Raw genomic sequence first — 21,955 nt, 5'->3', positions numbered from 1 at the left:
TGAGGGGAAGAAGCAGCAAGGCAGTTTAGAACAAAACCGCCAGAGGACAGTCAGAGAGACTGACTGCATGTAGCTAATGATGCACATTTAGCAGGTGCTGCTTTTATTGTTAACATTAACACTGAGAACTCTTTATAACATCATAGATTCATTACAAAATGAAATCATTATGAACAGTAATGCTATTGTTAGAGAGCTTACAAAGTGGCTCAACAGTCCTTTTACACAAATGTTGTTTCTTCTATGAAACATTTAACATCAATATTTGGCTAGCTGTTTTTATCGGTTTGCTTGTTTTTTTCAAAATTATGACCTCTGAATTTAATAATACTGGATACTGAATACCCCCTTGGCTATATATATGTATCATAGATGGATATTAAAAGCATGTTACAGTAGAGGAAAAAGTTTTTAAGGCACCCTTAATATAATGGAATTGTATATATGTACTTTATTAATCCCAAAATTTGTAAACTACACAGAAAAATGCAACCAAATTAATTTTTGTCGATTGTTATCGTAACAATAAACAAACTAAAATCTTGAAATGTAGAAAGGGCACTTGGAGACTTTAGAGCGATTGCCAACGCAACATATCCAAAAGCTTTCTCCAGTACTGTAAAATCCAATCTGGCAGATTACTACAGTACATCCCCAAATTGTTTTAAAAAAATCCAACCGTCTGCGTGTAAACTTTCTTTCAGTTCATTCTCGTCTTAACACACATGGCTCTTGAAAAGTTCAGCCTACTTGGCCGACTGTGCCGACGGGCTCTGATTAAGTGGAACAGAGGCGAGCCAGTGAGGCCCCAGACATCTGAAACTTGACTTTGGAAGCAGACTCTTTTCATCAATTGTTAAGCGCAACTGAATATTTCTTTCTGATTAAGTGAGAGAGACCTCCACTTTATACTGTCAGTCATGTTCCAGACTTTCAAAAGGTCGCCCACTTGTGAGCGCGCTTGATAGGGAATGTGAGACACGGTTGAGTGGTGGCGGCGGAGAAAAGAAAGCGGGAGTCTAAAAAAAAACCTCAGAAAGTCAAGAGTACACATGATATTTGTTCTTCATAGAACAATATCCATTGCTACTGTTTGTCCCCTTTTACTCTCTGTACTTAGAGTAATTTTAATGTAATGGCTACACTGGAAAAAGGTATACATAAAGTCCATGATTAAAAACAATTCTGAAATACCTGCATGCTGTCCAAGTGGTTCTGTATAAGCATAAACACACACCCATTCCGTAAAAAGAGATGTAGGAAAGAAATAAAGCACAATTACACAGGAGATCACTTAGTCACATTGGAAAGCACAACATTTCGCTCCCGCCTCTTTAAAACTATAGGTTTATTTTTGATTTAGTATTATCGTTGAATACAGCTGCGAATGTACACCCCTTCCTTTAGCAACAATGAAATGACATGAATTCTGTTGGCTATTTACACCAATCAAACATGAAATCCAAAGAGCACAACACGGGCGTCAGCTTGTGCTTGCAGCACAGACGGGAGAAGAAGAAAAAAAAAAAACTCCCCCCTGCACGCCGACCGAGCAGCACACAAACACACAGAGTGGAGCCCCGTTCCCCCCTCCCCCGAGTCTGGTCGCTCACCTCTAAAAGATGGACAGCACCTTCATGTTCCTTTTTAGCCTCAACCTGAGCCTGGGAAACACAGGGTGCACCGGTTCAGTTCACTTTCAGTTATGAGGAGTTTAGTTTCTTTAAAGTTCTGTTTTGTTTTGTTTTTTCTAACAAGGACACCGTCACAGACATTAAAGATCATTATTTAAGACAGCTAAAGTGCATCAGGTGTGAGTTATCTCTTTATCATGTATTTATTGTTGCTTACTCTTATTTTCTTTTTGTTCAGACAAGCACGTTTGGCTGGATGTTACCTGCTTGACAGTTTCGACTGTGACTCCAAACTGTCAAGCAGGTAACATCCTTACAGCCCAACGTAAGGATGGAGTAATCTATTAGTGAAGACAAAATGAACAAGTTTAGTCTATTTATATTTTTGGCATTGACTCATTTTTTTGAGAGGCTTCGCTTGGTTAAACTCACAGTATTGCATGTCACAGCACAGCAGAGCAGCAGATTAGAACAGATTCAGTAGTTTTCTTAGTCACAGTTTTATCTCGTCAGGACGATAGTTAAGGTTAACTGGCAGTTATGCAGGGTTTTTTTGTTTATCCATGCACCTTGTTTTCTATGTTACTATATATCCATTTTGCTTTTTTTGCAGACAATGTAGCGAAATGAAAAAAAAAAAAAAAAAAAAGTTACACTTCAAAGTTGCAAAAATTACCACATATAATTTTTCAACCATGTAGGATTTTTTTCATTTTATTTTTTCCAAAAATGTGTGTGTAAAAAATACGTCAAGAGAATAGTGATAAAATTATTTTTCAAAAATATTTTCCAATCAAACATTCATACATTAGCCATGAGCAACATCTCATGACTAAAAGATACATTTTAAAAATGTAAAATGTGGGACACAGTGCAAATAACTTTGGCGAGTCACTGCATGGGGGCAAAAAACAGAGCAACTTAAAATCTAATCATAAAATTAGCAGGGAGTTATTGTATATATTGATACATCTAAGTTACTATTTATGGTTTCTCACCACATAAAGGTTCGAGACCCATTATCTTGGTCTTTCAACATTTTGGAAAACTCACCTATTGCAATAATCATATGTCAAGATACGCCCTGTTGTTTTGAGATCCAGGCAGCAGAGACACAAGCTGCACGTCTCTGCATGAGAAGATGAAAAACCACAAAACTGATCATATTGTGCATTATACACAATACACAATCCAACGACTCAAAAACACTCGTGTGGAAAAGTTATGAACAGCACATTCGCCATGTTATGACATAATGGTGTATAATTAGTGACCCAGTGCAGTAGTTACCCAGTGCACAGTCTCATCAGCTGGATGTAACAAGGTTCTGGGTCTTGTTTAGTAAAAGAGAAATCACTACCCACCACAAAATTAAATAAAAACGTCGGCTTCCTCTCAGCAAACAGATTGTTTGTATGATGGCAGCAGCTTCACTAAACAGGCGCTTCAGAAATAACGGCCGGCAGGCACGTCTGTAATGTGGTTTGGTTTGTGCATGTGGCTGAACAACAACTCTGTCTTGCAATGTTACATTATTATTTCATAGGCTGGTGAACGTGCAGGCCGCTAGAGTGTTTGGAAGTTGTTGGATTGTGTATTAGATGTGTTTTGAGGGACGGAGACAGGTACCGTTCACCTCCATGATGCTCACAGAGCAGCTGGTGTCTCTGCCGCCCAGATCTCCTCACATATAGAATCACCAGTGTAACCGACCTGCAGCATGCTCTATAGACTCAACCAGAGTGTTTCTGTTTCATGTTTTTGCTTTATGTGTTTCATGCTTACTGTTACCGAGTATTGTATAAGAGTCCTTAGGTATAAATTCTACATAGGGGAAAATAGCAATCTATAAATCAACACATTAGTCAACTGTGTAAAAATAGAAACACACCCCTCAGACGTCTTACCACAACTACAAGAACTGTTCACTAATAATGTTAACTGTTACTGGATGCTGATTCATTTTGAACAGAGAGCAAAATTATTCAAGAAAAAATATATAGACTTATCATATCGTGGGTAACCATGATATGGTAGGGGGCTTTGGGTTGTTGTGAGGTTAACTACGTTTAAAAAGAATTACAGGCACAATTAAAGACAATATGAGTTTCAATATGACGTGAAAATGTACAATTACATAAACAGTGTAGCTCTCCATCAACTGTTTCAACACAGGCACAGGTGGCCGCCAGTTGAGTTAAATGCAGGGCCTCTATTTAAAGCATGGCGCAGTATACAGCACCGTTTTAAACTAATAAGGCTGAGGCATTCAAGAGGGAAATGTTTTGGGTCTGTAACTGTAAATAAACCAAGAACTATGCCTGTCATTTTCCTTATGGGAACCAGTAAAATCTGCTAAGAAAGCGTTTCACACGGATATGAGAGCATCTGTAGACAATTTATTAAATCTACTTTGCAGGCAATTAGGAGAATGCAGAGAGCAGCCAGTGTCTGAAGGGAGATAAGGCCATAATGAGCTTCTGTTAATGACGGGGGCGTGAGTGGGGGTGGGCGGGGGGGACATCAAGTCTGCCTGCGAAAGGCTGACTGCGAAGTCAGAACAACACTGAAACAACACCGTCTGTGGAGGAGGCACTCGTGACAATCGCTATCACAATCGCGCTTATCAGCAATCTCAGCCTCGGCGAGGCTCACTTTGACATTACAGTCAGCTTCAGCACAAAGATGAAGGGCTGTGAAGAGTGAAAGGCCTGAGATACTTTTTGTTTATGCGAGCCGCTATGAACACTGTAACACGGGACGTCACTTCGGATCTTGGATTTGCTTATAAACAAAAGCAAAAAGTAGTGCTCTTGCAATCCACAGGACTGGAAGATTTAAATCAATGAATGAATCAATCAATAAATAGTGCATTTGCCAGTTCACTTGAGGGTACTTACAGAAAGTTAAACAACTGGTCCGAAGCACGGAACAAATTTTTGGACACTTGGGGCCCATTCATTGACCATCTTAAACAGTAATATTTATCTATTTTATTTTATTTATTTTATTTATTTATTTATTTTTTGAAAGTTCTCTTTGACTCTATTGTGGTATTTCTGTAACACCTGATCTTGTAATCAACAACTTGTATGTAGACATAACACTTTTTTTGTGCCTGGCAGCTCCGTGGGTTTTTTTTGTTGTTGTTTTATTGTGGGGGTTAGGGGGTGTTTGATGGTTTGTTTTTCACTCCTTTTTTTCTTCCTTTTCTAATTATTGTTTTTAGTTTCTTGTTCGCTGTCTTGTATAAATATAAACCTGAAAACCTGAAAATGAAATATTCACAAAAAAAAAAAGTTGAACAACTTTATGCCAATTTCTGGAAACCTGTTTGTTATAAGCTCTTTAGTGAAAGCCAGTAGAACAAAATGTAGACACTATTAAGGTAAGCCAATTCTTTCAACAATTCCAAAAGTTAGAAGCTTATTATCTTGTATTTGACGACTAACTGACTGCTGACTAAATTAAAAAGGGACGATTGGATAATCACATCCCAAACCATTTAGGTTTATAAATCTACATGCATTGATTAGAAATGCAAGTTCTGACAAGGTGCATTGCAAAAACGTGTGCGGAAGGCTGTCATTGTCATTGCTTTGGCTGATGGACGCTTTGAAGGAGGTGGAGAACATGATAAACTCCCCGGACTTCCTGCTGGAGTCTCTGAGGTGACTCCACCTCTGGTTGGAGCGCACGCTGTCCAACACCGCTGCGCGACACAAAGATCTTTGACCCACGACGCGGGCATGCAGCCCGAACCCTCCGGAGCCCAGAGAGAGTCGGGTTTCCCTTACCTTCTGAAGAAGGTCAATCTCCTGCTGCTTTGCATTGAGTACAGCCAAGGCTTGCTCATGCTCCAACTCTAGCTGCTGCCTCCGCTCCGCAGCCTCGCGCATATGCTGTCCGTGGTGGGGTGGGTTGCAGGTGTGTGTGGACCCCGGTTGGGTTGAAAAATTGTGGAGGAGTGGGGAAGGCACAGAGAGGGCTGCCGTTAGTGAAAAGTGAATTTAAAGGGACAGAAGCGTACCTCCAGTTCTCTACTGCGCAATCGGAGCAAAAGACACAGGTGTTACATGTGCTCGCATACCACATCTGGTTTATAGTGACCTGTTTAAACCCTTAAAAAGACAGCTCACCCAAACTCAAAAGCACACTTGCCCCACCACACTCGTGCTTTTCATCGGCCCAGATTTAGATTTTGGAGCAGTGTGCCATTTATTTACTTATTTTTCATTTTTTACAGTGTTTCCTAGCTTGTTCATCAGCGTTGATCTATGTTTCTGGCTGGTGTACTGTGAATTTTGTCATCTGTCATCATATTGGAATAGAAATCCAAAATGTTTCCTTGCATAGACAGGCTTTGGATATATACATATTGGAATGCTGGAGTATTTATTTATTTATTTATTTATTTTTACAATGATGTGTTCAGATCATGTAACTAACAAGTCTTCAGTTGTCTGTCCATTAAGCTTAGAAAGAACATTTGATTAAGGCCAAGACTCTGGGAGGCAATGTTAAAATAAAAACATTGGCAAATGGGGAATATTTCTCTTTCTTTATTCAAAATGCTATCTTCTTTGTTGTTGATTTAATTATTAACTTACATCATCTATAAGGTGCTTACTGCACCCATCCAAGAATCCAAGTATTGCCATTCTGAGTGAGCTGGTATTCGTGAAATGACCAGTCTCTACTATCATTTGCTGTAATCACAGAAAGAGTGGCCTTAAGAATAGGGAAGTCTATATTAGCACGGCCAAAATGGGGTTGACATGCAATCATGATTGTGGACTCTCTCTTTAAGGTTGAGACATTATCATGCAAACCTTTCACACATAAATTCTTTTACATTGAAACCCTTTCTAGTTCACTCAATGCTGAATGAGCAGGTCAGATTTGACTAAATAGCCATGTATTTTAAATAGATATGCAAGCAGTAATGTTAATACAGTGAGTTAGTCTAGGGACTAAGTTGCAGGACTTGGTTCAGATGTTATTAAACGACTGCATTGTGGTTCGCATCTAGAAGCCACTGATATTTTGATGTTTGCATACTTTAAATAATGTTTGATGCTCTGTAAATATCAAAATATTGTGGCTAAAAACATGAAGCTAATATCATTCACTAGACCGGAAGATCATCAAGACACTGGGAAGACGCCACGTTGCCAGTCTGATGAAATATTACATTATTCTACTGTCATTCTTTTACGTTTACCAGCATGATGATTGTAGGATTCCATTGTACAATAACTGGGTGGAATTTAGCTTTGTCTGTGAAACTCCTGAACAGTTACGTGGATTAATAAATTTCACCAGCGTCAACATTTGCTTTTTAATAAGTTGTTATTAGTGGATTTTTGACATTTCAAATCTGGTGTCCCTTTCACTTCTCATGAGGGCTTTTACAAATTAGACAAATTAAAAAGTTTTTTGTACATGTTTTCCCTGAACTATATTTCATAAAAAATTAGAAACATTCTAAAGACACTGGAGGAAATCAGAGTTCTATGAGCGTCATCAAGCTTCCGCTGATGTACCCAGTCAGTCACGTAGGAACACTCACAAACAATCTAGATAACTGAATAGCACTGCGAATGAGAGGACGCATGCCTCGATTCAAAGGTGAACTGTCCCTTTAAGAACCAGAAAGACATAAAGCCATAACAAATCCCACGTGAGAGCAGTTCACGCCGAGTGATCTCCATGAGGCATTGGCTCAAAGTTAGCACGGTGGTGCTCATGAATGAACATCAATGCACAATCAGGTTTGCTGCCCCCTTTAGGTAAAACAACACTGTTCGGACACCGTGGCGACAGAGCCGGATGTTGTCTTGGAACAATTATGAACAGGGTTACATGTTACATAGAAAGGGAAGCAAATTTGGCGCCGTTCTTACATTGTGGTCATCCAAAACAACGCAAGAAGCTGCATATTTAGAGACAGTTAAACAGTTGTTGGGTTAAAAAAAAATACAATCCATGCCAATTAAAATTAATTACATTACCGTCTTGAAGCCAAACTATTTGAACTGCCTCATGCACAAAGACTAACATTCCACAGTGCTGTGGTAATGTAGCCGGGTGACCATTCACACATCTTTTAAGCGGCACAGCCTCGAACAGGTGGCGCATTCAGAGTGGCCCTGCCGAGTAAGACTGCTCCCTTAGAGATGGACATAGCAGTGATAGCTTACAAAGCTAGCAGAGTGACGGGGGGGGCAGTAGGAAGGGGCAGTCCGGGGAGCAGAGACTACACAAATGGGGTTCAATTGAAAAAGAGGGGACAGATTGATCCAGGCTTCTACTCTCTCTCACTGCTCCTGGTCAGACCTCCCAACCCGGCACTGGAAGGCAACAGACATGTCAGGGGCATTAGACAGAGGAGGTGAACGTAACCAGACGGAGGCATTGAAGCAGAGGCGGGACAAGGAGCAATGGCTAATTGTGGCAAATAAAAACTCCAAAAAGAGACAAAAAAAAAAAAAAAAATTAAAATTAATTTGCTCACATTTGTTTGAGGGGTACGAAAGTAATACTTGCCCTCGGAGTGCATTCCCTTACCTTGAGCACCTGCTCTAGGTTCTCCAGTTTGTCTTGGAGCTGGTTCCTCTCCCACAGAGCTAAATCTCTCTCCTGCGTCACAGCGCCAAGGGTTTCTTTGAGCTTGGCATACTCAGATTTTACCTGTAGAGAACAGAGAGAGTTTGAAGAAATGCTGCTGAGCTCTGTTGACGTTGAGCTCTTCCCGCAGCCCTCCCACAAAAGAGGCTGTCTGGAAGATTTCTCAGATGACTATTTGGTTTTGCCACACTGGGGGTTTAAAGAAGAAAATCTTTCACAGGCATCCACCTCTTTGATCAGGGGGACAAAATGCATAATGCAGTGTTTGCCAAATGACACAATAAGAAAGAGAGGAAGACCAAAATGAAAAGTTACCAATCTGCCTAATGTGCAGGTCCTGGAAGGAAGATATCAACTGGAAGTTATACAACCAATAAATAGAACAGATAACTTTTTAAAATTAGTTTTTCTCTTTAACTTCCTCACATGGTCATTAAAGTAACAGTGGCGTGTTTAGCTTTTTCTTTACCTTTACGTTTCTTATCTAATAACATCCTGTAATCTGTTTTTTTTGTTTTTCACATATACTGTATATGAATTTGAAAGGGTGACAACTCACTTTGAAAGTAAAAAAAAAAAAAATACAATACCTACTACTACTACTACTACTATAATTGCCAACTACAATCACTTTAATTAATTATGTGTATTCCATGTACGTAATAAGTAGTACCTTAAAGTTGGTTAAGGTGAAATAACTCCCAGTTGTATGTATTCATTCACTTTTTTTTATTATTTCACTTCTCAAAGAGATTCAAGCATGTATGACAATTGCGGTAATAAAAATGTGTTTTTTCTTAATATAACTTTCTAAGGTTGTTTGGAAAGGGTGAAAACACCAGCTGTTTTTTTAGTATTTATCTATGATGTAATTAATTGATTGACAGTGCTTAAAAGAAAGCAAGAAAACTAGTTAATAATTTATTGTTAAACATTGAGGATTCAATCTACTGAGGCAATCACAAATTGTATTACGACTGTACAGCGGCCGCCTATAAGGTGTGTACACCCTCCATTCCAACATGTTCGTTGTAATCTGACCTGCACAGGCCAGCAGCGGTGTATTTTTCAATCAGCTTTTTAAGGGCACCTTAATGCGCATGGAAAGGACTGGCTCGTGCGGCCATAATGTGGCAAATCCTCCCCCTCTGAACAGCCGTGAATGACTAATGACTCCTCGAGGAGGGCGTTTCAACACACATCAGCAAAGCACAAACAGAGAGCCGTCTGTCTGCCTGCGAACAGGCCGCCTCCACCCACACAGCAGCGGCTATCTGCGCGGGGCGAGGAGCCGCTGTCAGGCCTAATGTAGAAAGATCGAACGCTGGACTCAGCAGATGCGGGTCAATAGTCTATTATGAGTAAAGGGAGGAGCTGTTTTTTAGCCCCTCCTGGTCAATTCGGAGACGATAGGGATCACAACACAGGGGGGGTGTCAGGGAGGGCTAATATCCGCACTGCCTCGCCGAGTGCTGCGATCATATCCGTCAGAGTGATAACAGTTCAGGATAGCTGCCCCGCGAGCCGCCCCAGGCCGGATAAAACATCAATAACCAACCTTCTTCACCCTAACAGCACGGACCTGCCAATCAGCTTGATCTGCTTTGACTTTATTAGCTTTACCGCCGCATTGAACCCAGATATGGGGTGTAAAAATATTTTTAGCACTGCTGGGGTGACCCAAAAAGACATTTAATAGAGTTTGGATGCTCAAACACGGTCCAGCGCGTTATGCCCAGAGCTGCAGCCCACTGGACCCTCTACCATAGGGGTATTTAAAGTGGGGAAAACTAGAGAGAAAATAAGGGGAGCGAGGGGGAAGACACTGCTGCAACAAAAACCTAAGAATTGGCCAACTGAAGTAAGAAAACATGAGGCAGCAAACATCAACTATTTTGGCTTTAAATCCATGTTTATCAACACATTAGTTGGTAGTATTACTATTATAGACAAATATATCAGTTACTGGATAGGAATATTGTCTGTTGGTTTGTGAAGGGGGTCCCCAGTATGAACAAGTTTGGGAACACCTGGTCTACCAGATAAGTGGGAACAGAACTGGATGGATGGACCAAAATCATCCAATTCTAACTGGGTTAGTGTGTAAACAGAGAGTAAACACGGCGGCACACCACACGGCCGCGTCCCGAGCACGACCTCAGACAACACGTATCAGTAACACATCAGTGCCGCTCCATTCTTGCTTACCTGCTCATATTTAGAAGCCTTGTGGCCGCTGTTGTACAACTGAAGACTCAAGTGCTTGTTCTCTTGCAGAAAGTCCTGGAGCTCATTCTCCTGGGCAAAAGACACAGAGTGAAATTCTTTAGAGCCGAGCACGTCGCCGCGATTAGACCGGTGGTGCATGTCTTATTCATGTAAAAGGAACCACAGGGGAAGGTTGGGTTTCTCTCGTGTGTCGTAGAAAGCATGTCTAAGAGAGGTTGCCTTCCCGCGTCCCAAGTCATAACCGCACAACACACCGCTGACGTAATGAGAAATCGGGAACATTCCTCTTTTTTGCAGCACCCTTTGAATAAAGCCAACATGCTCTGCACTCCCTCCACCCTCCGGCGAGGCGTACCGGGGACTCAATTTGCAGCGTCAACGAGAGGCTTCTCCCTGAAATGTGCAATCCACTGCAGCTCGGCATGTAGGCCAAGTGTTGTGCTTGTCGGGAGCCAAGAACCCCAGTGGCTCATGCATCATACATTCACTGTAAATACGGTGCTTTTTAATGGCTGTGGATGGAGCGCCTGCGTGTGCTCCCTTATGTTTTACTTATGAAGGATGTTCGAGAGGGCAAACGCAAACAGGAGTAAGCATTAAAAAAAAAGAAAGAAATCATGCTCGCAAGTGTGCACAAGTTGACAGAGTGGAGAGAGGGGTGGCCAACTGTTTATTTGGCTGGCGTGTGTGGGCCAAAAGAGTAATAATTTGGCAGGATTTGAAAACACGCTGGGACATTACACTGATAGCAGCCGGTAACCTCTTGTGATTTTCTTTCTCGGACTTTATTTTGTATCTGTGAGCAGAAAAAGATGCCTTGGCAATCTTGTCTGCCTGATTTTTTTTTTGTGACTCACTCTCCCAAAAACATGAATGTGTTTAAATGTAAGGCTATCAACATATATAGCGCATCAGGTAACGGGTAAGTAGCTGAAGGCTGTCGGAAAGCTGTACTTGAATTTGTCATTAGAGGTTAGGTGTGAAATATTTAGAGATTTTGAGAAGAAAGAGTGACACCAAGTGGTTACATTTTAGATTGCATCGCTCTTTCACTCACAACTACCTATCCTGAGCTAGCCAGTGAGCTACGGTGGCCTACGCACCTGGATACCTTGTCGGTTAGTAAAATGTAACATTTGGAGATTTTGAGAAGAAACAGTGACACCAAGTGGTTACATTTTAGATTGCAGCGCTCTTTCGCTCACAACTGAACTACGGTGGCCTGCGCACTTGGATAACTTGTCCATCTTCTTCCTTGTTGGTTTATTTGTGGACGTGAGCATTCACCCTAATTACGAAACGTGCTGTCAGCCAGCTGGATTGTCCACACCAGGCTTCCTTAGAAATATGGCAGTGCAAGAAGCAAGACCCTTGTTTATGTATTTATAAATAAGAACCATTCTTTGGGTAGGAAAAACAGATAATTTTTTATTACAAGTAAGCACTATAATTTATGCAATTAGAGGCAGCATATTAATCTTTTACCAATACAAAAACCTCAAATCAAGCCAAATTTTACACGCTGGACCTTTAAGTGGCTTGTTTTTTTTTTAAAGTGTCATTTTATGTGTTTGTTCGGCAGTATTTAGACATTTGTGAGTATTTCTAATGTGACACTGGAGAGATACTATTTTCAATGTCCTTGGAAAATTATATAGTGCTGTTTGCAGAAATGCACACTCCATTTAATTCCCTCGGGTGTCGATCAAATGCAGGTCTTTCGGCAATCTCTGCTGAAATTCCATTCAAACAAAGCACACAACTTCAAGACACATCACATTTTATATACAAAAGCACAGTACAGAAATGCTGCACAGTTTGAAATATCATTCAGGCTTTCGCATCAGTTTTGTGTCGTCAGTTTTAATGCTTTCTGTGCGAGCAATACACCGACATTCTGCTTTGCATCCATTGAACCTTAAATCCAAGGCAAATGCCGGTTCCAGGTGATCGTAAAGGACAAACGCACATGGCCGAATGTGTGTCTGAATGTGTTTGGCACGACAGCTTGCCGTTGACGTTAGCATTTCAACATGACTTCCAGCCTCGTTTGAAATCCTCTCAGGAATTTTGGATGCGAAAACAAACGCGGGGACGCAAACCAAATTGTCTTCAACACAGAATCAGCTGTTTCTTTCTCTCGTATTGTCATTGTGTTAACGCTTTAAACAGATCAGTCCACGTCATAATCCTTTCACAAGGATGGGCCCGTGGAACGCAGCGAGGGGGAGAATTCCAAGCAGAGCACACGGCGGCCTACCCTGAGCTGCTTCCAGCATCATTTAGCACAGAACATGCAAAACCGTCTGCTGAGGTGTGAATTTACCTGAAGAGGGACATTCAACTTGCACCATGGATGACAATCAATAAAAATCATGGCACATTCAAGCTTTTGTTTGCTTTGTCTTTTTTTTTCTTTAACTTTTATAGAAATCACTAGTAATTCTAGAGTAATTCCTCTTCCTATATATTTTCTTTATTCAGTGTATGGTTTTAAACACAATGGCAGTTCTCTGCATTACTGCATATGGATTTGCTTTTCACTCGTTCATTCATTCTTAAACACATTTCCATTATGTCAGCAACATAGCATCATTTAAAAAAAAGAAAAAAAAAGAAAAAGAAAAAACTAGTAGAAATGTGGCACTAACATGTTCTCAAAAAGTTGGAAGACATGTTATGGACACTGTGCACCATAAATTAAGAAAAACAATACAATTTTACACTGTGCATAAATAGTTCCGCTGTAGAGGAAAACTCCACTTCATATTCACATTTGACCAACGCGTTCTTATGCAGAGCAGACAGATGTCGCCATGGTAACAGGTTTTAGCTAGCATAGGCAGCCTCCTGTGATTAACTGCACTTATACAGCCAAAGCACAGGGATTCCAGATGGCTTTGCCCCTGTTTACTGTCACTCACATACTCTGTTTGTATACACACATGACAGCTGAGCTAACTATGCAAAGACATAGTCACATATACCAAGGAACTGCGGACAGAGCTCTAAATGTATGTAGTCGTGGTGTTGGTAGCATCGACTAGCTAAATATCTAATCTGCATTTAATGCTCTAAATGTACTATTATGGACTATCTGATGATTCTATGGGCCCAGTAGACATGGGGAGGCCCCAGAGAAACCTGTTCATAACACAACTATGTCTGGAAGGGCGGGGCCCCAAAAAGATTTTCATCAATGCTGGCCACGCCTGCGACAGAGAAAAATGAAACCGAGAGGTAAGTCACCTCCTCGCAAACCGGGAGTGACATGTCTGCCACTTGCAATCGTCTCAGAATCTTGTTTGCGCTTCTGTTCATGAAGCGAAGCGCGCGAGGAGATAAGAGCCGCGCCGCAGCAGCGAACCAGCATGCCATTTGGGCTCGCCATTTGGGGACAATTTGTCCTGTGGGTGGCTCTCCCAGGAGTGAGCGCAGAGACAATTGGCAAGGACGGAGAGTCCACTGGCCGCTGTGGACTGCAGCAACAGAAAACAGGCTTAATGGAGAGTTTATTTGGGGCAAAGAGCCACACACAAAGACAGCTCATCTGAGGAGGAGTGCTCGGGGGCCAAGCAGGAATGAATTCAAATAGTCCCAGACCAAACAGTGCCATTTTAAATTACTGATGAATCTCTTCTCCTCCTCGCTTTGACTGAGGAAAACCGCACTCCAGGCCATACGCGCCACTCTGGAGGAACCGGATTTCGGCTTTCTTCATATTTCTTTGCGCAACTTTAGATTCCGTGCGGTTTCCTCCAATTTCAAATCGCCATGTGTTTGACAAGAATCAACATTTGCATATTCTCTAATGCTTTGTTGTATTCAAAGTCTGACTCAACGCGCTGCTTTACAGCTCTGCAGGGAGCTGTCTTTGCTTGCTCTCAGAAGAACCCCTCGCCCACCCCCACCCCCCATCTGTGGCTCCCATAACTGTAAATAAGAAAGAAAGAAAGAAAGAAAAACAAGAAAGAAAGAAAGAAAGACATCACGACCAGAGCCCTAAGCTTGAGTTGTGTTTCACTGGTAGCATAAAAAACACTGGGAACACCAGTATCACACCAATATCAGCAGAAGGAACAATTATTATGAACAGAAAACAAAAACAGATGAAAAAGAATAAGGCATTAATTCAATACGAAGGGGAGAGAAACAGAAAGAGGAAGGGTGGCTTTCTGGTTTGAAAGAACCCCAATCACTGGCACATGAAAGGCAGAGACACATCTTCTACTATTCAGGCCTGACTCCCCTTCCTTGGCTTCGCTAGACTGTTGCATCTGTGATGGTGAACGCCAAAGAGTTCAAATGGGAACTTTAAAGGGAGAAACACTGGAATGTATAGCATATAAGAGGAGCACACACATGAGGATTAAAGACTAAAATTGGTCGGTCAACCAGCAGCAGAAGCACTTATAATATAATTTATAATAATTATATAATATAATAATTATACTTCATTTACATTAGATTCAGTGGCAGCACTGAGTGAGGGGCACCTGCCATAATTGCAGCTGCTGCAGAGCTGAGTGAGAACATTAATCCACAAGATGCACCAGGGTAAAAATAACATACAGGGTTGTAGCCTCCTGCAAACATCAATATTTGTTTTGCTGTTGTTGTTGTTGTTTTTTTTTTTTTTTATAAAACATCTCAGTGGGTTATTTATTCATTTATTTCATCTTTTTCAATCTTCTTTTTTCAGTTTTCTCCTTTCTGTTTGTCCAGGGTCAAGGCCACTCTTGCAGACACGGTGACATTTTGGAGCATTGAGATAAAAAAAAAATAAAGTCACGAGTGTACAAGGCTGGTGTCACACATATCAATGATTTTTTTTTGCAGCCGAATTGACAATGTGGAGAATAAAGCTCATAGCTCTGAGTGCACTGTTCACCTGTTGCAATCACTGCACTCCGACTCGCATCCAACCGCTGCCATTTTTCAGTTTTATTCATTACTGTCGAGGAACTGTCATTAAAACAGGCTGCCACTCATTTTCTCCGGGGACATTTGTGTGCAGTGATGATAGCGGGGGAGGCTCTGCGATATAAATCAATCCCAACCTATGTCCTTTTCTCTCAGAGGCCGGGGGCGTATTTTCAGAGCACTTACCAAAGTCTGACATGTTTGATTCTTTTTCTTCACCTCCGCCTCAAGTGCTTCACACTCCCTCCGTCTGGTGCTGATCTCGGTCTCCTGGGGAGGGAGAGGGCGGGGGGTAGGGGTGGGGTTGGGGGGAGAAAGCAGAGGACAGCTGCTATGGTTTGTCAGGAACACAAGCTTCCACGGAGAACTCGGCGAGGAGGCAGGACAGAGGGAGCCAGAGCGCGTCATTATGCAGCCGGGTGTAGGTGTGAGCGCAAGGGGCGTGTGTGTTTGCTTCTCCGCAAATGTGCAAGGCTCATTGAAAATGGTTGTTGCAAAATCATTATTGCATTTGGAAAACGGAAAGAAAAAAAAAAAAGAAAAAATGTTGAGTGTATATACGCTGCGAAATAGGAATGGAATAAAAACCTTTCACGGCCCTGGTTAAATGAACAGGGCCGGTAATGGGATTCTTTGGCCCGAGTGGAGGCTGTGCGAGGAGGCACATTTGCAACAGAGCTTCGTTTTGTATGGACAGGACAATAAACCCAGTGCGCTGAAGCTAACATCACGTTGGAATCCAAATGTTGTATCATGGTGTAAGGAACAAAAAGAATCATTAGCAAACATTAGTTTAGGTGTGTGTTCCTGATTTCGCTACAATGAAAAGTCCCAACCATGTGTTTGACACCGCTTGTACTAAAGCCGCGTTCAGAGTGCCAGCCAAAATCTGATTTTTAGCTCATCCAGATTGAAACGGGGTAGCTCTTTTGTAATCTGAATAGTCACAAATCACGTGAAATCCGATTTTTTTTTTGCCAAATGGATTAAAACCACCTTCAGGAGGTAGTTTCAAATCGCAGATGTGTCTCAGTGTGAACAGCTCCAAACACACCGATCGGTTTTTTCACTGTCCGTGACGTCACTCTACGCGACGCAAGACCCAATGCGCCAGACCAGAGAGGACCATTCCAGGTGCGCAGCTGTAACGTAATGGAGCAGACAGAAGAAGTAGAAAACACACTTGAGAATGGCGGATTTGAGAAGGAATCTGATTTGAATCAGATTCGCATGCAGTCTGAACGCAGCCTGCCAGGGAGCAGTCCCATGTTCTGTTTGTGAAACGCCCCAATCCATTTTAACACTGTTTGGCCAGGCAGGCAATTACTTTTTAGAATCATTCTCTGAATGTGGACTTTTTTTTTTTTTTTTTTTTTAGCTTAACTGTATTCTAAGGGAAAAAACAGTGCAGGCAAGTATTGATAGCAAACATGGGTGCTGCAAGACCACATCACCAGAGGAAAAAAATAAACATTATATTTAGCTATTTGTTCACTCCTTGTTGCAACTGCACTTTTCAACAACTGTAACACAATAACGCACAACAGAATTTTTACACAGCAATAAATTTGTTGAGACAGGATTTTCTCATGTTCTCTATCCAGCAGGGAGCTTAACAAAGGGTCACGTGTTGTCAGTTCCTGAGACTCCATTTATTGGAAGTGAACATTTTGGCTAATATAGTCTGTGAGCAAGTTCAGAAAATGACTCGAGTTCTGGCACTAGCAGCCACAGGCAAAAAAGGAACCGCTCAAGTGACTCCAGATGAAAACGTTACATAATCAAATTAGATATTCCATTTGTCATCAGACTGAGTCTTTCATTGCCAGAATCAGAATCAGCATTGATTGACTGATGTTTGGGAAGCTTTTTCTCCATCGAAAGCAGTGACTGTGCAGCTGGATGGTCCAAAATTAGCTCGCGGCGTAAAAGCAGAATTGCATCTGTGTCCGTGTGCGCTACCAGTGTGCATGCACAGTGTCTTGGCATGTCACAACCATGTGTTAAGACCACAAAAGCACCAAAGGAGATATGGGATAGATACAGTATGTACAATTGGAATGTTTGTCAGAATACATGTTTGTACTGCTCCATTAAATTTCCATCAAATCACTGATCCCACCGTTCACCCACCATTGGCTCAGATGTTACAGGGGCAATGCGATATTTTCCACCAAAACATGTTTACATGCTGAGGCATGAATCCAAATCTAATTACATCAAATCTGAGAAAAACAACACATTTTATGTATAATGGGCTTTTCATTAGGTAATCTCCGAGTACTACAGAGTAGAAGGATAAAAGAAACGGGTAAAACAGACTGCAAATAAAAACCGTCAATAAAAAAAACAAACACAGAAAGCCTAATCCCAAAAACGAGGCAGCAAAAAACAAATTAATCTACGACAAAGCCTTGTGAAAAAAAAAAAAAAAAAGGGAACGTTTCGAATGAATTCCCAACAGCTGACGGTCTGCGGCAGCATGACGTGATCTTGCACAGCGTTCCAGAGCTGAGGAGGCTGAACACAATCCCCCATGGTGCAGAGCTCTATCCTGGGGGCTTCAATTGTTGGAGTGTAGATTTTGTGACGTAGTTGGCGATATGAGCAGCTCTTTGAGGGAGGCGGAGGCCTTTCCATGAATGCACCGCAGAGCCACCAGCTAAACATCCTCACTGATTGTGTGGGGGGCGGGGGGGGGACTAGGAGACAGTGACAGGAGTGCAGGATGTGCGGTTTTGTGATCTTACGAGTTCTCATCAGGATCTTAACGTGGATGTTTTAGACACATTGGAGATTTGGATGACTCTGGATCACAGTGAGAAGTCTGGTGCAGTATTCCAAGTGTGTGTGGCTAAAGGTAAGGAAGAGCCTCTCTGCATTTAACAAAGAGTCTGAAGAAGGGTCCAGAAATACTCTAGCGATGGTGCAAAGACTGCTCGCACAGATACTTGAGGCGATCTAAGAAGACAAGCTGGGGTATAAATTTATGCTCTTAAAGCTAATGCGTATAACGCATATGACTAAGGAAAAATGATTGAACTTGTAACTTACTTGAGTTTACTTTGGATAAATAGAACTAAACAAAAAGTCTTAGAAATGGTTTGTTTTGCCAACTGTTTTGTTAAATACTCCCTGAAACTTTTGTCTTGAAACTTCAAGGATAAAGATACTTAAGATAGTATTTCAAAATTGTGATTAATCACAATTAATCAGAACACTGTCTGTGATTAGCGCCATTTACTTCTTTAAGCAGTCATATAAATTCAATGGCCAAGGCGGTCGCTGTAGAGAGGGGAATGTTCCAGCCATGGGAGCTGATGGGGAAAAGACCATTCACGTAGCGCAGCAGTGGAATTGTGCAGCTTTAAATATTGAAAGTATTCAATCAGTCTTAAGATGCCATGGATTCCATAACCAAACAACTATCTTTAAGTGGTGAAGAAACCAAGAAGGGAAGAGTGGCATTTTTGTATGAAAAGAACAAAAATGAAACCGTGGCACCAAAAATAATGGCCATTTTTATTTACTCAGTCTTGTCAACTCGACGACAGCAAAACAGAATAGATTGAAACAGATGTATGTGTAGAATATATCCTTATATCCCTGAGAGCCTGGCTGCAGACAAGCTACATATGGATAACACACATTGTCACGTTGACTTCCCCTGAGTGGATCACACGCGGCTTGTCACCTCCCATGTGTGCTGGTATCTCGAGTGTGCAACGTTCTGGACCAGACGGCGGTCACGTGCATACTGAGCATTTCACTCACGCACGCACACAAGGCGCACACGCGCGCGTGTGCACACACAGCTTTTAGCATTCCCCGTGCCCATTTGTTCAGAGGATGTTTGCCAATGTTCAATTAAAATTCCCTCGGATAAAAGATTCAAATGGCTGCCATTGTGAGTAATGAGATCCCGTATAAGTGAAGAGGCGTTAACTGCACAGCACATGAAGACAGATGAGTTGGACTGTCCCTCGCTCCCCGAGGCTGGAGCAGGCATTGTGCCACGCTATCATTAAGGAATCCGCTGCCACCAGCCTCGTCTCTTCCGAACCTCTTACATGGGAAGGAATTTCACTGGCTCAACTTTGCAGAAAGGCATCTATCCGACTCAATATTTCCAATCTTTTTAAAAAAAAAAATTTCAGCGAGACAACCAGGAAAAGAATGTCACCAATTTGCAAATTTTACAGTCTTCACGCCTTTTGCTCATCGAATTAGAAATGACTTAACCACTACAGTTGCTCTTTTTTTCTGTCGACTCATAATGATATAATGTCCAATGTTTACACTTCCCTTGAACACAACGGCCATCCATGCAAAGCGCCATTAGGTTTTTGTCGTGACAAAAGGCTAAGGGCTTGTGACAGCAGTAACTGGAGTCCCGGAAGCTGCAGCCATCCCGATTGCCAGCACTGTGCATGGAGACAACCATACTGCTTTCTGTAGCTACTGCGTGGAAGCATGTTCAATGCACAGAGGCATCTGGAGGAAATAAGGTTCGATACGAGAGTACACTCTCTGAAGTAACTAATTAACACAGAGGGCTTTCCCCGTCCTATTCTCCGCATTCGCTCTTCTGATCTTTTGTCGGCGGAAAAGCTCTGTGCATAATCTCTGGCGAGCACGAGTAACCTCATTACTCTCTCTCTGTCTTTCATCCCCTGTTGTTTTGAATATGCATGATGCGTAATTATGGGAATTAACCCTGCCTATGGCTGAGAAGACGCTACGCTACGCTTTTCTCTTGAGGGGACGTTTCGTGCAATCTGCAGATAGCTGATAGACACAGCAAATGTGAGAGGACGACCTTCTCAAGAATTGGCTTTATCGCAACATTTGTCACTAATGGTGACACAGTACGGAAACACGATTCTATATATAGACAGAGGATCCCAAACGTGCACAGGCATATTATTTGTAATGCTTGTGGCACAATTGATCTAGATTATTTTTAAATAAATTGCAGGGTTTACACGAAAAAAAAAAATGTTTGGTCATGTAACAGAACTAGGGATGCAAATGGTCGATTCGTTCATTAATCGTTAGTTGACTGACTTTATCGATCGATTAACGATTAATTGATAACCGTCGATTTTTCCTGAGAACTTAAATTTCACTATGAAAAATGTGTAAGGAGCACATTATTTAAACCTTAAATAATGTTGGGGGTCCAATGTAACCCACATTTACATTAGAGCACAGTAAAAACACCCTAAACATTTATACTCTGACATTTAACTTGAAAAAAAAAATAAAAAAATTGTTTTAAAGTAACTTGTTCTAGCTGTATTATGACTCACAGTATCTACAGGTGAATTGCTCTTTCCTGCCACTACACTGTTATAATGACTTTAACTACCCATGTAAAAAACGTTCAAATCGTACGACTGCTATACTCAATAGGAGTTAAAAAAATAAAAATACTTTTTCTTTCTGACCCTCAAGATACCAGAACCCACGAAAAACCAACCGACCACTTTCTTAATTACACCTTGCTGACGCCTGGGTCCTAATAAAGTGGCCATTAAACCTACACACAGTGCTTCAAAAGTGAAGTGCTCCGCATTCAAGCGGTTACTGGAGGTCCTGCTCTCTTTCTATGGCCTCCAGCCAGTCTGCCCATTCTCCTCTGACATCAGCAAGACATTTCACTCCACACAACTGTCACTGCTCACTGGATATTTTCTCTTTGTCACATCATTCCCTGTAACCTCGAGATATAAGTACCAACAACCAGCCACACTCACCATCCCTCTGCACCACGAATACATGAAAAATGCTTTGAGTTGTGGCCATTTGATTGGCTGATTAGCCATCTATGTCAGTGTTTTTCAACCTCTGCGCCACGGCACACTAGTGTGAGATGATGTCAGGTGTGCCGCGTAAAATTATCAAATTTCACTTTATTTGTCTAAAAATAATATTAACATTCCATTGTGGAGTGACAGTGCTTTAAAAGGAAAGTCAGCCTGTTTTCTGTTTTTTCGGCTTTGTGTGCATCTAAACTGGCCCAGGTTTCAGGTTAGTATAAATAGATTAAGACACTATATTGTTATTATTAGGCTAAAGAGTGTCACTTTAAATTGTTGGGCTGGTGGTGTGTTTTTTTTTCAATGTATAAAATATGCCGTGGCTCAAAAAAGGCTGAAAAACACTGATCTATGTTAACAAGCAATTGAACCATGCACCAAATTAAGTAGCAGGTGAGTTTATGAGGTATTAAAGGTTTTTCATTTTGTTTTGATTCTCTGGTCTCGCTGCAGTGGAGGACAAATAACACAGGGGAGGCTTAGAGAAATTGCTGGGCGAGGGCAACCCCTCTCTGTTATTCAATCACCCCCCTTCCAATTACAAAAATGTAAGATATGAATGCCATGCAGATCTTGCCAGCCCAGACACAAAGTAATCTAGCCCAGTACAGCGGGGACGAGTGATTTAAAATCATTGGAAATGGCAGAGTAAGTTACATAACCTCGGCGGCTTAAGTCTGGGCGCAGAGGCACAGATGCTTGCACTCCCGCTAATAC

The 21,955-nt window shown here is 41.6% G+C and overlaps 1 protein-coding gene across 2 annotated transcripts in view; it reads right to left on the bottom strand.

Moving 5' to 3' along the window:
• The window catches only part of rimbp2b (RIMS binding protein 2b), an 86,917-nt gene that overhangs the window by 26,760 nt on the left and 38,202 nt on the right, over positions 1–21,955 (bottom strand). For both annotated transcript variants that reach the window (XM_076047045.1, XM_076047046.1), the window contains 6 exons: positions 15,603–15,686; positions 10,473–10,562; positions 8,205–8,327; positions 5,432–5,536; positions 1,614–1,664; positions 1,195–1,215 (listed from right to left, as the gene is read on the bottom strand). In XM_076047045.1, the coding sequence (XP_075903160.1) occupies positions 1,195–1,215; positions 1,614–1,664; positions 5,432–5,536; positions 8,205–8,327; positions 10,473–10,562; positions 15,603–15,686 (474 nt within the window). The remainder of the gene's footprint in view (positions 1–1,194; positions 1,216–1,613; positions 1,665–5,431; positions 5,537–8,204; positions 8,328–10,472; positions 10,563–15,602; positions 15,687–21,955) is intronic.

Source organism: Nelusetta ayraudi, unplaced genomic scaffold, assembly GCF_046127955.1.
Source record: "Nelusetta ayraudi isolate G7.1 ecotype Tasmania unplaced genomic scaffold, CSIRO-AGI_Nayr_v1 ptg000092l, whole genome shotgun sequence".
NCBI lineage: Eukaryota > Metazoa > Chordata > Actinopteri > Tetraodontiformes > Monacanthidae > Nelusetta > Nelusetta ayraudi.
The sequence above is the reverse complement of the archived record's forward strand: the minus strand, read 5'-3'. Positions and strand labels throughout refer to the sequence as shown.